The 14,998-nt window shown below is 37.2% G+C and overlaps 1 protein-coding gene across 3 annotated transcripts in view; it reads right to left on the bottom strand.

Moving 5' to 3' along the window:
- MEIKIN (meiotic kinetochore factor) overlaps positions 1 to 14,998 on the bottom strand; it is a 104,548-nt gene that overhangs the window by 63,055 nt on the left and 26,495 nt on the right. For all 3 annotated transcript variants that reach the window (XM_012446840.2, XM_064366235.1, XM_064366234.1), the window contains 2 exons: positions 11,575 to 11,694; positions 2,970 to 3,009 (listed from right to left, as the gene is read on the bottom strand). In XM_012446840.2, coding sequence (XP_012302263.2) covers positions 2,970 to 3,009; positions 11,575 to 11,694 — 160 coding nt within the window. The remainder of the gene's footprint in view (positions 1 to 2,969; positions 3,010 to 11,574; positions 11,695 to 14,998) is intronic.

The following is a 14,998-nucleotide window of genomic DNA, read 5'->3' on the forward strand; positions in this document are numbered from 1 at the left end:
ATTTAATTCCCAATGTGAGAGTATTGAGAGACAGGGCCTTTAACAGGTAACTGGATCATGAGGGCTCTGCCTTTATAAATGGATTAAACCATTCATGGATTAATGGAGTAATGGATTAATATGTTATCACAGGAATGGTATGATTGGCTTTACAAGAGGAAAAAGACCTGAGCTACTGCGCTCAGCCCCTTTGCTATGTGATGCCCTTTGCCACCTCAGGACTCTGCAGAGTCCTCACCAGCAAGAAGGTCCCCACTAACTGCAGCCCCTTGACATTAGAATTCTTAGCCTTCATAACTGTTTAAGAAATAAATTCCTAGCCAGCCATGATGACACATGCCTGTAGTCCTATTTACTCAGGAGGCTGAGGATGGAGGATCACTTGAACCCAGGAGTTTGAGGATACAGTGAGCTAGGATGGTGCCACTGCACTCTAGCCTGGGCAACAGAGTAAGACTCTGTTTCTTAAAAAAAAAAAAAAAAAAAAAGAAAGAAAAAGAAATAAAGTAAGATAGGAAAGAAAGGAAGAAGGATAGATGGATGGAAGGAAGTCAGAGAGACAGAAGGAGGGGTGGAGAGAGAGAAAAAGAAAAGAAAATAAAGGGAAAGGAAAGAATAGGAAAAGAAAGGAAAGAAAGAAAGAGAAATAAAGAAATGAAAGAAAGAAATAAAAAGAAAGAAAGATAGATAGATAGATTCCTTTTCTTTGTAAATTACCCGGTTTCAGGTATTTGTAATAAGCAACAGAAAGCAGACTAAGACAACCATATGATACAGAAAAAGCTAAGGAAGTTAACAAAGATAGATCCCTCCTCTACATCTTGCAGTCTAGAGCATTATCACAAAGAAAGCGGGGACAAAGACTTAGAAAACAAACAGACAGTGGGAGCTGACTTTTCCCCCTCAAGCCCAAAATACAAAGATAGGGGTAATAAGTGGGAAGATGACATTAGAAGAGGTGAAGAGAAAGCCAAAAGGAGAGGGGGTATGTACCAAATTTCATGTTTAGAACTCTAGGAGATGTCCACACAGGGTGGAAACAACAAGAAGAGCTGGGGATGTTCAGGCAGAGAGGGGACCTCCGTTAGCCCTTCTGAGATTCTCTTCATTCCTGTGCATTGAGAACAAGTTCTCAAGGTTCCATACACCACACGCAATGAAGAAAGTGGCCAAATTTATAGCCAAAACACCTGAATAGGAGTGCTGGGGTGAGGTGACTCTACTACAAAGATTGCAGAAAGTCACCTAATCATAGTCCAGATACTTCAATGAGACTCAAAGGGTTTGGGAAAGCAACAGAAACCAAGGTGAGGTAAAAATCAGCAATGGAGGACCTCAGGTCCTAAATAAGGCCTTAAGTTTATGAGTCAATGATTTTTTTTCAGTGGAGCCTAGACCAGGTATAGAACCAGTCTAGAAACCTTGCAGCATCAATCAGTAAAAATCCAGAGACAGCTTATGGGATTCCAGATACCCTCAGGTCCCAATCTTACCCTTTCCCCAGCCCTGCTAGAAGGCTACTTAAAGTCTGCCCCTATCCCTATACACCTACATTTAGAGTGACTATTTTTCTAAACTGGAACATTTCTGAGAGTACAAGCGTACTCTATTAAGAATTAGGCCAGAAAAACAGGCACATACTGAGACTGCCCAGGTAGATAACGGGATATGATCACCTACCAATATGCCATTCTCAGGACTATGGAATGGGGATAAAATCCAAGATTCAGCATTCACCCAAAAAAGACTTCTAACTGGAAGTAAATGGATGACAATAAGTAAGTTTAACTCATGATTTCCCAGCTAAATAGGGAAGAAGAGTGATGAGGGTTTATGAGAACTTTAGATGAGTTAGTTTAAAAAAACAAAGCTATATTTTCTTTGTACATGTAAGTAGTAGGTTTTATTTTTCAAAGAGAGGTCAGTATTTAGATGAGACAGGAATAGTATCAGTTACACTTGATCAAGTGTTTTATTACATTTGCTCCATGTAAATACATATGCAACAGTCATTAAAGTGGATCTCAAAGAAGTTATAGCAATATAAATAAAACTCCCTTTCTCCATTAGCTACTATGTCGAAGTTGTAGAGATTTTACTTTGTGAATGTGCCACTTAAATAAAGAGAATGCCAGATGTCTAGTAGATAATAGGCACTCAAATCTGGTATCATTATTATCCAAATATCACTCTATCCTTCTTAAGAATATATTACATTATAAATTGTGGAAGAAATTTTTTAAGTGACTTAGTCATTTATATTTACAATTTTCATTGTAATTTACTAAAAGACAATCACTCAAAAACAACAGTAACAGATTTTCTTTTCTTCAGAAACTTCTCACCATTTAGATGTGGCATATTTATAAAGAGGCCATTTATAAAGAGAGTAGCGTTAGTATAATAATAGTATTATTATAATAATACTATAATAATAGTATTATTATACTAACGCTACTCTCTTCTCACTCTACAAACTTTCCTAAGGAGACAACTATGCCTTCAGCCCAGGACTTTTCCCTTGCTCTCCAGGCTGGGCCATCCAACTCCTTGCTGGACATCTCCACTTTAAAGTACTATCAGTACCTCAGTGTCACCCCAACCCACTCTTGCTTTTTCATTTGTGTTCTCTTACCTAGTGAATAAGTTTTCATGCAATTTCCTAAGTCAGAGGGCTGGGGGCCAACTTGAATTTCAACTTCTTCCAATTTGTCATTAAAAATTATTGACTATCCCTCTTGAATTTTTCTTCGACTTTTCCTTTTTGCTATCATTGCTGAGCGCAGAGATTTTTTAATCAATTTTGTTCACTACTATATCCCTAGCAATTACAACAAGTCTGACACATGATGAGTCCTCAACAAATAATAAATGAACACCTGAGTTTGTGGACAATCATACTTGCTATAAAACTATTATAAAATAGGGTTTCAAAAGCTCAATACGATTTAAAATTTTTTAGTTCTTACGTTTTTCTATGACACTTCTGATAGTCTTCTGAAGAGGTACCTAGGAAAGAAAATAAAAACAATCTATTAGAAATATAATTGAATCCACATCCAGACAGGTTCACAGCCAAATTCTACCAGATGTACAAAGAAGAGCTGGTACTAGTCCTTCTGAAATTATTCCAAACAATACAAAAAGAGGGAATACTCCTTAACTCATTTTATGAGACCAACATCATCCTGATACCAAAACCTGGCAGAGATACAACTAAAAAAGAAAATTTTAGGCCAATATCTGTGATAAACATCGATGCAAAAATCTTCAATAAAATACTGGCAAACTGATTGCAACAGCACATCAAAAAGCTTATCCACCACGATCAAGTAGGCTTCATCCCGGAGATGCAAGGCTGGTTCAACATATGCAAATCTATAAACGTAATCCATCACATGAACAGAACCAAAGACAAAAACCACATGATTATCTCAATAGATGCAGAGAAGGCCTTCAACAAAATTCAACAGTGCTTTATGCTAAAAACTCTTAATAAACTAGGTATCGATGGAACATATCTCAAAATAATAAAAGCTATTTACAACAAACTCACAGACAATATCATATTGAATGGGCAAAAACTGGAAGCATTCCCTTTGAAAACTGGCACTAGACAAGGGTGCCCTCTCTTACCATTCCTATTGAACATAGTATTGGAAATTCTAGCCAGAGCAATCAGGCAAGAAAAAGAAATAAAGGTATTCAATTAAGAAAAGAGGAAGGGGTCTTCTAAATACACAATCATGACAATTTGACTCTATTTGCAGATGACATGATTGTATATTTAGAAGACCCCATTGTCTCAGGCCAAAATATCTCCTTAAGATGATAAGCAACTTCAGCAAAGTCTCAGGATACAAAATCAATATGCGAAAATCACAAGTATTCCTATACACCAATAACAGACAGAGGGCCAAATCATGAGTGAACTCCCATTCACAATTGCTACAAAGAGAATAAAATACCTAGGAATACAACTAACAAATAATGTAAAGGACCTCTTCAAGGAGAACTACAAACCACTGCTCAAGAAAATAAGAGAGGACACAAACAGATGGAAAAACATTCCATGCTTATGGTTAGGGAGAATCAAGATCATGAAAATGGCCATACTGCCCAAAGTAATCTATAGATTCAATGCTATCCCTATCAAACTACTATTAACCTTCTTCATAGAACTGGAAAAAACCACCTTAAACTTCATATGGAACCAAAAAAGATCCCGCATAGCCAAGACAATCCTAAGCAAAAAAAAAAAAAAAAAAACAAAGCTGGAGGCATCATGCTACCTGACTTCAAACTATACTACAAAGCTACAGTAATCAAAACAGCATGGTACTGGTACCAAAACAGAGATATAGACCAATGGAACAGAACAGAGGCCTCGGAGGCAATGCCACACATCTACAACCATCTGATCTTTGACAAACCTCACAAAAACAAGGAATGGGGAAAGGATTCCCTGTTTAATAAATGGTGTTAGGAAAACTGGCTAGCCATGTGCAGAAAGCAGAAACTTTCTGACTCCTTCCTGACACCTTACACTAAAATTAACTCCAGATGGATTAAAGACTTAAACATAAGACCTAACACCATAAAAGCCCTAGAAGAAAACCTAGGCAATACCATTCAGGACATAGGCATAGGCAAGGACTTCATGACTAAAACACCAAAAGCAATGGTAACAAAAGCCAAAATAGACAAATGGGATCTAATTAAACTTAAGAGCTTCTGCACAACAAAATAAACAATCCTTAGAGTGAACCAAGAACTAACAGAATGGGAAATATTTTTTGCAATCTACCCATCTGACAAAGGGCTAATATCCAGAATCTACAAAGAACTAAAACAAATATATAAGAAAAAAACAAACCTATCAAAAAGTGGGCAAGAGATATGAACAGACACTTTTCAAAAGAAGACATTTATGTGGCCAAAAAACATATGAAAAAAGCTTATCATCACTGGTCATTAGAGAAATGCAAATCAAAACCACATTGAGATACCATCTCACGCCAGTTAGAATGGTGATCATTAAAAAATCTAGAGACAAGATGCTGGAGAGGATGTGGAGAAATAGGAATGCTTTTACACTGTGGTGGGAGTGTAAATTAGTTCAACCATTGTGGAAGATAGTGTGGCAATTCCTCAAGGATTTAGAACTAGAAATACCATTTGACCCAGGAATCCCATTACTGGGTATATACCTAAAGGATTATAAACCGATCTATTATAAAGACACATGCACATATATGTTCACTGTGGCACTATTTACAATAGCAAAGACTTGGAACCAACCCAAATGCCCATCAAAGATAGACTGGATAAAGAAAATATGGCACATATATGCCACAGAATACTATGCAGCCATAAAAAAGGATGAGCTCATGTCCTTTGCAGGGACATGGATGAAGCTGGAAACCATCATTCTCAGCAAACTGACACAAGAACAGAAAACCAAACACCACATGTTCTCACTCATAAGTGGGTGTTGAACAATGAGAACACATGGACACAGGGAGGGGAATATCACATACTGGGGTCTGTTGGGGTTTGAGGGCTAGGGGAGGGATAGCAGGAGGTCGGGAGATTGTGGAGGGTTAACATTAGCAGAAATATCTAATGTAGGTGACCAGGGGATAGAGGCAGCAAACCTCCATGACATGTGTATACCTAGGTAACAATCCTGCAAGATCTGCACATGGATCCCAGAACTTAAAGTAAAAAAAAAAAAGAAAAAAGAAAAAGAAATATAATTCAAAGACAAACCAGAGGCAAAAATTAGGTAAAAACGAGTATTTCCCCCCAAGTGTAGTTTATTTTCATAACTTTTTTAATATTGTTTCTTCTGTCTGCCACTTAAATTAGGTAAAAATATTTTCAAAATATCAAAGCAAAAAATGTTGCAAAATTTTATGAGATACAGGAATCTCTCCCTTGTATTTGAATAGTTCTTTATAATTTTTGAAGTCTTTTTACATCTATTATCTTACTTGATTCTTACAATAATCCTGTCATGTAAATATATCAATTCATTATCCCCATTTTATATAAGAAAAAAATAACTGGTCAAATCACAAAACTAGGCCAGGCATGGTGGCTCACGCCTGTAATCCCACACTTTGGGAGGCCGAGGATGTGGATCACCTGAGGTCGGGCATTTGAGACCAGTCTGGCCAACATGGTGAAACCCTGTCTCTACTAAAAATACAACAATTAGCCAGGTGTGGTAGCATGCATCTGTAATCCCAGCTACTTGGGAGGCTGAGGCACGAGAATCGCTTGAACTCAGGAGGTGGAGGCTGCAGTGAGCCGAGATCACACCTCTGTACTCTGGCCTGGGCAACAGAGTGAGACTCCATCTGAAAAAAAAGATTTACAAAACTAATAGTCAAATACTAGTTGAATACCAAATATATAGAAACACATACTAGTAGATTGATTAGTCAAGAGAATTTCTGCCAACCCACATTTGAATGCCTCAGGTACATTAGGATAGTACTAGGAATATAAAGAACCATGAGTATAGTTGTCTAAAGAAATTAAAATCTTTAGTGGCTGTGGCACTTTGCTTATGTTAGAATAGAATTTTAAAATCTCCCCAATTAAGCATAGACAAAGTAAATAATGCTTTTAAGCATTTCCTAAAAGGGAGGTTCTCAGAACATAAAGGCTACAGTGGCCACTTATCATCCAGCATCTACTCTATTTTTGCTGGTAACAGTCACCTGTTTTATTTTGTTTTTCCTGATGATTTAGGCATAGCCTGAACTCAATGCAGTTGAGCTCTGCATCTCCCTGGACACAGTGACTGGTTCAGGGAAAGGCATATAAACTAATTAAGCCCATGTATAAGGTTCAGGACTTCTGTTCAAATACTTGGGAAAGAGAAACACTTTTTAAAATGGATTTGAGCCTGAGGGTATGTAACCCTAGAGCTAGCAAGAGTTGCTCTATGAAGGGACTTGAGTGGGAGCATAACTGACATAGAGGGATCCAGAGCCAAGAGATAGAGAGGAATTGGGTCCTACTGGTATCATTTGAAACCCTGGATCAAGTTGCATATATTTACCTGATTTATTACTGAATTTTTCAGGTACATGTGGTAACAAATTCCCTTTTTAACCTAATATTGTTATATTTTTTGACATTTGCACGGGACAAGGATCCTAACCAAAACATTTGCTAAAGAGACAGGCTGCTTCTTTGAGCACTTTATTTCAGCAAAGGAGATGCCAAACTAAACATAATACAGAAGACAAGGCCTTCAAACACTGTAGAAACATTGCCATCTAGACAGCTATCAACTTTCCAATAAAGGACCTCTAACTCAATGTTTAGTTCTTTGACTAATATGCCCCTTGCTTAGTGGCAGGCACTAATAGGTGGGCAGACAATATCCATTCCTACTCCCCTTCTCCATTTTCCTTGCCTTCTACCACAATAGAGGATAGGAAAGCAGGGTTTCTCAGCCTCCCTAGATGCATGACCCAGTTCTGGCCAATAGACCAAAGTAGAGATCGGCTGGGAATTTCTGGGAAAGCTTTTCTTCTTCCAATAAAAAGATATATGTGTGGCTACTCCTGCCCCCTCTCTTTCTTTCTACCAGAAACATGGCTGTGACACTTAAAGGTTTAGCAACCACCTTGCAACTATGGGGTAACAAGCCAGTACACTTGGTTGTATGTTGACATAAAAGCCTATGATCTTGATGATATTATTGAGTTGCTACACTAGCTCTGGGCTGGTAAACATAAACCTAATATAAATAAAAAATTTTTGCATGACAAAAAATACCATAAACAAAAAGACAACTGACAAACTGGGAGAAAATATTCATAACATATGAACAAAAGGTCACAGACAAAAGACCAATATTCTTCAAATAAAAATGACACTTAAACACGTCAAAATGTTTAAACTCACATATAATTATGGACATTATATTATTGTGAGTTTAAACATACAATTAAAATAGCACAGAGATACCATCTCTGTACAAATTAAAATAGCACAGAGATACCATTTCTCACCTATGAGAGTAGCAAAAATTAAAAAACATATGACAACACATTCTTGTTAAGGATATGGGGAGACCAGCACTTTGACACATTGCTGTTGGGAATGCAAACTGTTATAATCCTTCTGGAGGAAAATTTGGCAATATCCAATAAAACAATATATGCATTTACCTTTTGACCCAGCTATTCTACCTCTGAAAATCTACCTTGAAGACACACTGCCAATAACATGAAAATATATATCATAAGTTTATTCATTAAGTATTGTTTATAGTGGCAAAATATTGGGGGAATATCTAAATACCCAATTTATAGGTATTTTTGAATAAACAAAAGTACATCCACACAGTGGAGTACTGTGCAACTGTAAAAAATAAGGGGAAGATCTCTAAGTAAACCAACGTGGAGTGATTTCTACTACATACTATTAGGCGGAAAAATCAAAGTGAAAAAAGTAGCTATACAGCGTGCTACCCTTCATTTAACAAAGAGGAGGATATAAAGAAATACACAGATATCTCCCCTTTTGTACAAAAGAAACACAGGGAGGATAAGCCAAGAACTATAAAGACCAGTTACCCATAGAGGGTAGGTGAGAAAGGGGTAGAAAGAAGAGAAGAATGGTAGCTGGAAGAAGGAGAAAGTGATAATTTTCTGAGAATACGTTTTTATATAGCTATGACTATTAAAACCACAGTAGCCGGGCGAGGTGGCTCACGCCTGTAATCCCAGCACTTTGGGAGGCCAAGGCGGGTGAATCACGCGGTCAAGAGATCGAGACCATCCTGGTCAACATGGTGAAACCCCTTCTCTACCAAAAATACAAAAAAACTTAGCTGGGTATGGTGGCGCGTGCCTGTAATCCCAGCTACTCAGGAGGCTGAGGCAGGAGAATTGCCTGAACCCAGGAGGCGGAGGTTGCGGTGAGCCGAGATCGCGCCATTGCACTCCAGCCCAGGTAACAAGAGCGAAACTCCATCTTAAAAAAAAAAAAAAAAAAAAAAAAAACCACAGTAATATTTCACATTCCTGAATACATAGACAAAACCAAACAGGAAAGGTCAATGCAAAAGTAAAACCAACAATAATAAATAAGTCTAACTATACTTATTACAAGTGAATAAGTTCTCATATGCTAAGAGCAGTGGGGAGAAAATGAACTTACATAACTTTGGAAAATTAGTATTTTGACTGGATGCTGTAATGCTAAAGACAAAAAGAACTGTACATAAATGCTGTAATTTATTTACTAAATGTGTTTCTTACAGGGGCCTGGGTTAACACTTCTGAAAATTCTCTATATACTAGAATTAAATAAATAAATAAATTTAATAAATAAATGATGAAAGTATTGGATTTCAAACCATAGAATAAATATCCACGAGTATACAGTGAATAAGAAACCAAATAAATAAACAAACAGCAGAAAAGAGAAAGTTCTTCTTTTACAGAATTCCAATTAATAAAAATAGCAGGAAAGAGTAGACTAAAAAAATCACCATTAGACAGACACCACAGTAACATGGGTTGAAGTCAGCTGACTCATCTGATGGCTGCTAAAATCAGTGAAATAAAGTTCTAGGAGAAACAGAGTTTACAGTCTCAAACTATCTTTTTGTAGATATTCAAAAATTACAAAGAGAAAACAGCAATTTTTAATTGGAGAAATTCAGCAGATACTGGGTTAACCAAATGATGAAGTTTATCATCACCAGTAATCACGAACCCCTTGATATAATATGAGGCACTGCAAAGGCAAAACATCATTTCTGTGGTATTCTTACCAAAAACTCCATAACTTCATTCCCCTACCCCGCTTTTTTTTGGAGAAGATTCTCATTCTGTCACCCAGGCAGGAATTCAGTGGTACAAACATAGCTCACTGTAGCCTTGACCTCCTGGGCTCAAGTGATCCTCTTATCCTCCCACCTCAGCCTTCCGAGTAGCTAGGACTACAGGCACGCACCGCCACATCTGGCTCATTTTTTATGTTTTGTAGAGATAGGGGTCTCGCTAAGTTGCCCAGGCTGGTCTCAAACTCCTGGCCTCAAGCAGTCCTCCCACCTCAGTCTCCCAAAGTGCTAGGATTACAGGTGTGAGCCACTGCTCCTGGCCACAACTTCAATCCTGTCATGAGGAAACATCTAGATAAATCCTAACCAACGGACATTTTACAAAATAACTCATCAGTAATCTGAAAAACTGAGCAACTATTACAAACTGCAGGAGACTAGGGAGAAATAACAATTAAATGTGACATGGGATCCAGGATAGGATCATGTAACAGAAAAAAAAAAAAAAAAAGAAAGACTAAAAGAAAAGTCTAAAAATAGTTCAAAATAAAAAGTTATAAAAGGCTGGGTGTAATGGCTCATGCCTGTAATCTCAGCACCTTGGGAGGCCAAGATAGAAGAAATGCTTGAGGCCAAGAGTTTGAGACCAGCCTAGGCAACATGACAAGACTCCATCTCTACAAAAAATTGTCTAAATTAGCTGCTTGTGGCCAGGTGCGGTGGCTCATGCCTGTAATCCCAGCACTTTGGGAGTCCAAGGCAGGCAGATCACCTGAAGTCAGGAGTTCAAGACCAGCCTGGCCAACATGGTGAAAAACCCCATCTCTACTGAAAATACAAAAATTAGCTGGGTGTAGTGGCATGCACCTGTAATCCCAGCTACCAGGGAGGCTGAGGCAAAAGAATTGCTTGAACCTGGGAGGCAGAGGTTGCAGTGAGCCAAGATCATGCCACTGCACTCCAGCCTGAGTGACAGAGCAAGACTTTGTCTCAAAATAAATAAATAAAAATAAATTAGCGGATTGGGGGTGTACATGCCTATAGTCCTAGCTACTTGGGATGCTAAGACTGGGAATATCACTTGAGATCAGAAGTTAGAGGTCATAGTGAACTATGACTGTACCACTGCACTCCAGCCTGGACAACAGAGTGAGACCCTATCTCAAATTTTAAAAAGTTATTGAAAAAGTAAACCCAACCCAGGGCAGTGGCATGCCTGTAGGGAGGCTGAACCAGGAGCATCACTTTAGCCTAGGAGTTCAAATCCAGCCTGGGCAACGTAGCAAGATCCCCAAGCTAAATTTTTTTTTAATTAAAAAAAGTGGCTCACGCCTGTAATCCCAGCACTTTGGGAGGCCGAGGTGGGTGGATCATGAGGTCAGGAGTTTGAGACTAGCCTGGCCAACATGGTGAAACCCTGTCTCTACTAAAAATACAGAAATTAGCCAGGTGTGGTGATGGGCAACTATAATCCCAGCTATTTGGGAGGCTGGGAAAGGAGAATCGCTTGAACCTGGGAGGTGGAGGTTGCAGTGAGCCAAGAACTTGCCATTGCACTCCAGCCCAGGTGACAATGCAAGACTCCACCTCAAAAAAAAAAAAAAAAGATAAACTCATACATACTTATACTATTATTAGATATTATCTGTAGCCAAAGGCAATCCAACTGATAAACTTAGTTTAGAAATCATTCAAGAGAAAAAATACTTTGCTTTTCCAACATAGATAAGAAATGTTCTCCTGTATGTGTGACTCACTTAAAATTGCAGAGACATTTGAAAACTGTGGTGCCTTCTCTATCACTACTGCTTTACTGGTATCCAGAAGAGTAGAATTCTTCCACTGCATGTGTTCTTCTAAGTTGGGACACTCCCAGTCTAAAACAGCAGAGAAGAAATAGTGTAAGACTTTGAACAACAGCCTACAAATGATGGGTTACCCCCCTGCCTCACCTTAGGTCCCCAGCCCATACCAAATGATGGTATTATAATTGAAGAAGGTTTTGGATGAGACAGAAAAAAAAAATAAGCCTGATGGAGCAATGTAGTAATAGTCTATGTTCTATTCTGGTTCTCTTACCCTGTCTTCCTTTCTAGACTTTTGTACCATAGGATTATTGATCTAAGAGACAGGTAGCACACACATGTGAGCTGCCTGTAATATTTTATATATGTTATACCTATGTGCCATTAAAAATAATATCACTAAATAACGTACAGTAAGCCCTTTGTATCTATGAGTTCCACATTTGTAGATTCAACCAATCATGGACTGAAAATATTCAGGAAAAAAATTGCATCCATACTCAACATATACAGACTTTTTTTTTCTTGTCCTTATTCTCTAAACAATATAGTATAACAACTGTTTATATAGCATTTACATTGTATTAAATACCATAAGTAATCTAAAGATGATTTAGGGTATATAGGAGGATGTGCATAAGTTACATGCAAATACCATGGCATTTTATATTAGGGACTTCAGCATCCACAGATTTTGGTATCCAAGGGAAGTCTTGCAACCAACCCCTATGGATACCAAGGGACAACTGTCCATAAACTGCTATTACTTAATATCAGTTTTAAGCTTTCCAGTGACTTCCCACTATGGAAGAATAAGGCTATCCCCACCTTTCCTACCTCTCCCATTGTCCCCATATTGTTATATCACAAATTAAGTTAGATTAATATTCATGTAGACATTAGGATGACAAAATGTTATAAAAATGCTGTTTATTCTGGTGGTATATCAAGACCACCTTTTGTTTTTCCTGGAGTCAATACAAATCCTTTTCCTCATTTGTTTAGTTTTACACACATACACACACACACACACATGCACACACACATACCACACACACAAGCTTTTTTGAGATAGTCTTGGTATCTTGCCCAGACTAGAGTGTGGTGGTATGATCTTGGCTCACTGCAACCTCTGCCTCCTGGGTTCAAGTGATTCTCCTGCCTCAGACTCCTGAATAACTGGGATTACAGGCACCCACCAGCATGCCAGGCTAATTTTTGTATTTTGTAGAGGCTAGAGTTTCACCATGTTGGCCAGGCTTGTCTTGAACTCCTAACCTCAAGTGATCCACCTGCCTCAGCCTTCCAAAGTGCTGCAATTACAAGCATGTGCCACTACTCCCAGTCTCTATATATATTTAAATCTATTTAATCTCAAATGCTACCAAACTGCATAAGTCCATTCCATTTATTCCACTCCCTGGTGTTATAGAATTTCATAATGCTGTGCCTTGGTGTTTTTCATCTACTGCACTAGGCACACTATGGTCCTTTTAACCTGGAAACTCATAATTTATAGCTTGAAAAATGTTATTGAATTATTTCTTTGATAATTTTCTTCCTTTTTTCCATTATCTTTTCAGGGAACTCCTATTATTTGATGTTGGATTTCATATACTGTTCTTCTATCTTATCATTTTTCCTCTGAATTTTAATCTTTTTTATTTTCTCATTTTTTCCTCCTTTTTTCTTATTTTTTTTTTCTAGTAAATGTCAACTTAATATTTTAATCCTTTTACTGAGTTTTCCATTCTGCTATTGCATTTCATTGTTCTTCGAATAGCCTTTTTTTTTTTATAACAGTCTATTCTTATTTAATGGATAAAACATGTATTTTCTTATCTCAAGGAAGATTTTAAAAAATATTTTCTCCTTCTTCCTATTTCTCCTTGATTCTTTTTCCTATTTAATTTTCTTGCTTCAAGAGTTTTTAATTTTAGAAGTTTAAACATTTTAATTTTTAAAATTCCTCTTCTTTATTGTTAGAACACTTCACATGAGAGCTACACTCAAACTCTCAAGTATACAATCCAGTGTTGTTAACTAAAGGCACAGTGTTCTATTGCAGCTCTCTAGAATTCACTCTTATACGTGTAGTGAAACTTAATACCCATTGATAGGAACTCCCAATTTTCCCATCCTGCGAGATCCTGTCAAATATCATCCTACTCTCTGCTTCTACAAGTTTGATTATTTTAGATAACTTATATGAGTGGAAACATGAAGTATTTGGCCTTCTGTGACTGGCTTATTTCATTTAACATAATGTCCTCAAGGTTCATCCATGTTGTCACAAATTGCAGGATTTCTCTCTAAGGCTGAATAATATTCCATTGTATTTATACACCACATTTTTTTATCCATTCATCATCAACGAATATTTAAGTATTTTCCCACATCTTGGCTACTGTGAATAATGCTGAGGTGATTAAGGGAATGCTAGTATCTCTTTGAGATCCTGATTTTAATTATTTTGGATATTCATAAGAGGGATTTCTGGACTACATGGTCATTCTTTTTTTAATTTTTAGAGACACTTCCATGCTGTTTCCATAGCTGCTGTGCCATTTTACATTCCCACCAACAGTGTACAAGGGTTCTAATTTATCCAAACCCTTGCCAACATTTGTTATCTTTTGTTGTTTGATAATAGTCATCTTAACAAGTGTGAGGTGATATCGTGGTTTTGATTTGCATATTCCTGATGATTAATGATGCTGAGCATTTTTTCATATACTTGGCTATTGCTGCTGCTGCTTTGGAGAAATATCTATTCAAGTTCTTTGTCTATTTTTAAAATTAGGTTGTCTTTTTTGTTTAGTTTTACTATTCAGTTATAAGAGTTCCTTATACATTTTAGTTATTTACCCCTTTATCAGATATATGATTTACAGATATTTTCTCCCATTTTGGTAGGTTTTGTGTTTACTCTGTTGATCATTTCTTTTCCTGTGCAGAAGCTTTTTAGTTTGATGACATCTCACTTGTTACTGCTCCTGTTGCCTATACTTTTGGCATCATATCCATGAAATCACCACTAAGACTAATTTTATGAAGGTTTTCTCCTGTGTTTTCTTCTAGGAGTTTTATAGCTTCAGGTCTTATATTTAACTATTTAATACATTTTGAATTAATTATTGTGTATGGTGTCAATGTTCAATTTCATTATTTTGCATGTAGATACTCAGTTTTCCCAATAGCATTTGCTGAAGAAAGTATCCTTTCCTCATTGTGTATTCTTGGTACTCCAACCTGTCAAAAATAAGTTGGCCATATGGATTAATTTCTCTTATGATAGTACCATACTGCTTGAATTACTATAGCATTGCAATGTATTTTGAAATCAGGAAGTATGACGCTCCTACTTTGTTCTTCT

This window comes from Aotus nancymaae, unplaced genomic scaffold (genome assembly GCF_030222135.1).
Source record: "Aotus nancymaae isolate 86718 unplaced genomic scaffold, 86718_ANA_hifiasm-v0.15.2.pri h1tg000064l_1, whole genome shotgun sequence".
In the NCBI taxonomy this organism is placed as follows: Eukaryota; Metazoa; Chordata; class Mammalia; order Primates; family Aotidae; genus Aotus; species Aotus nancymaae.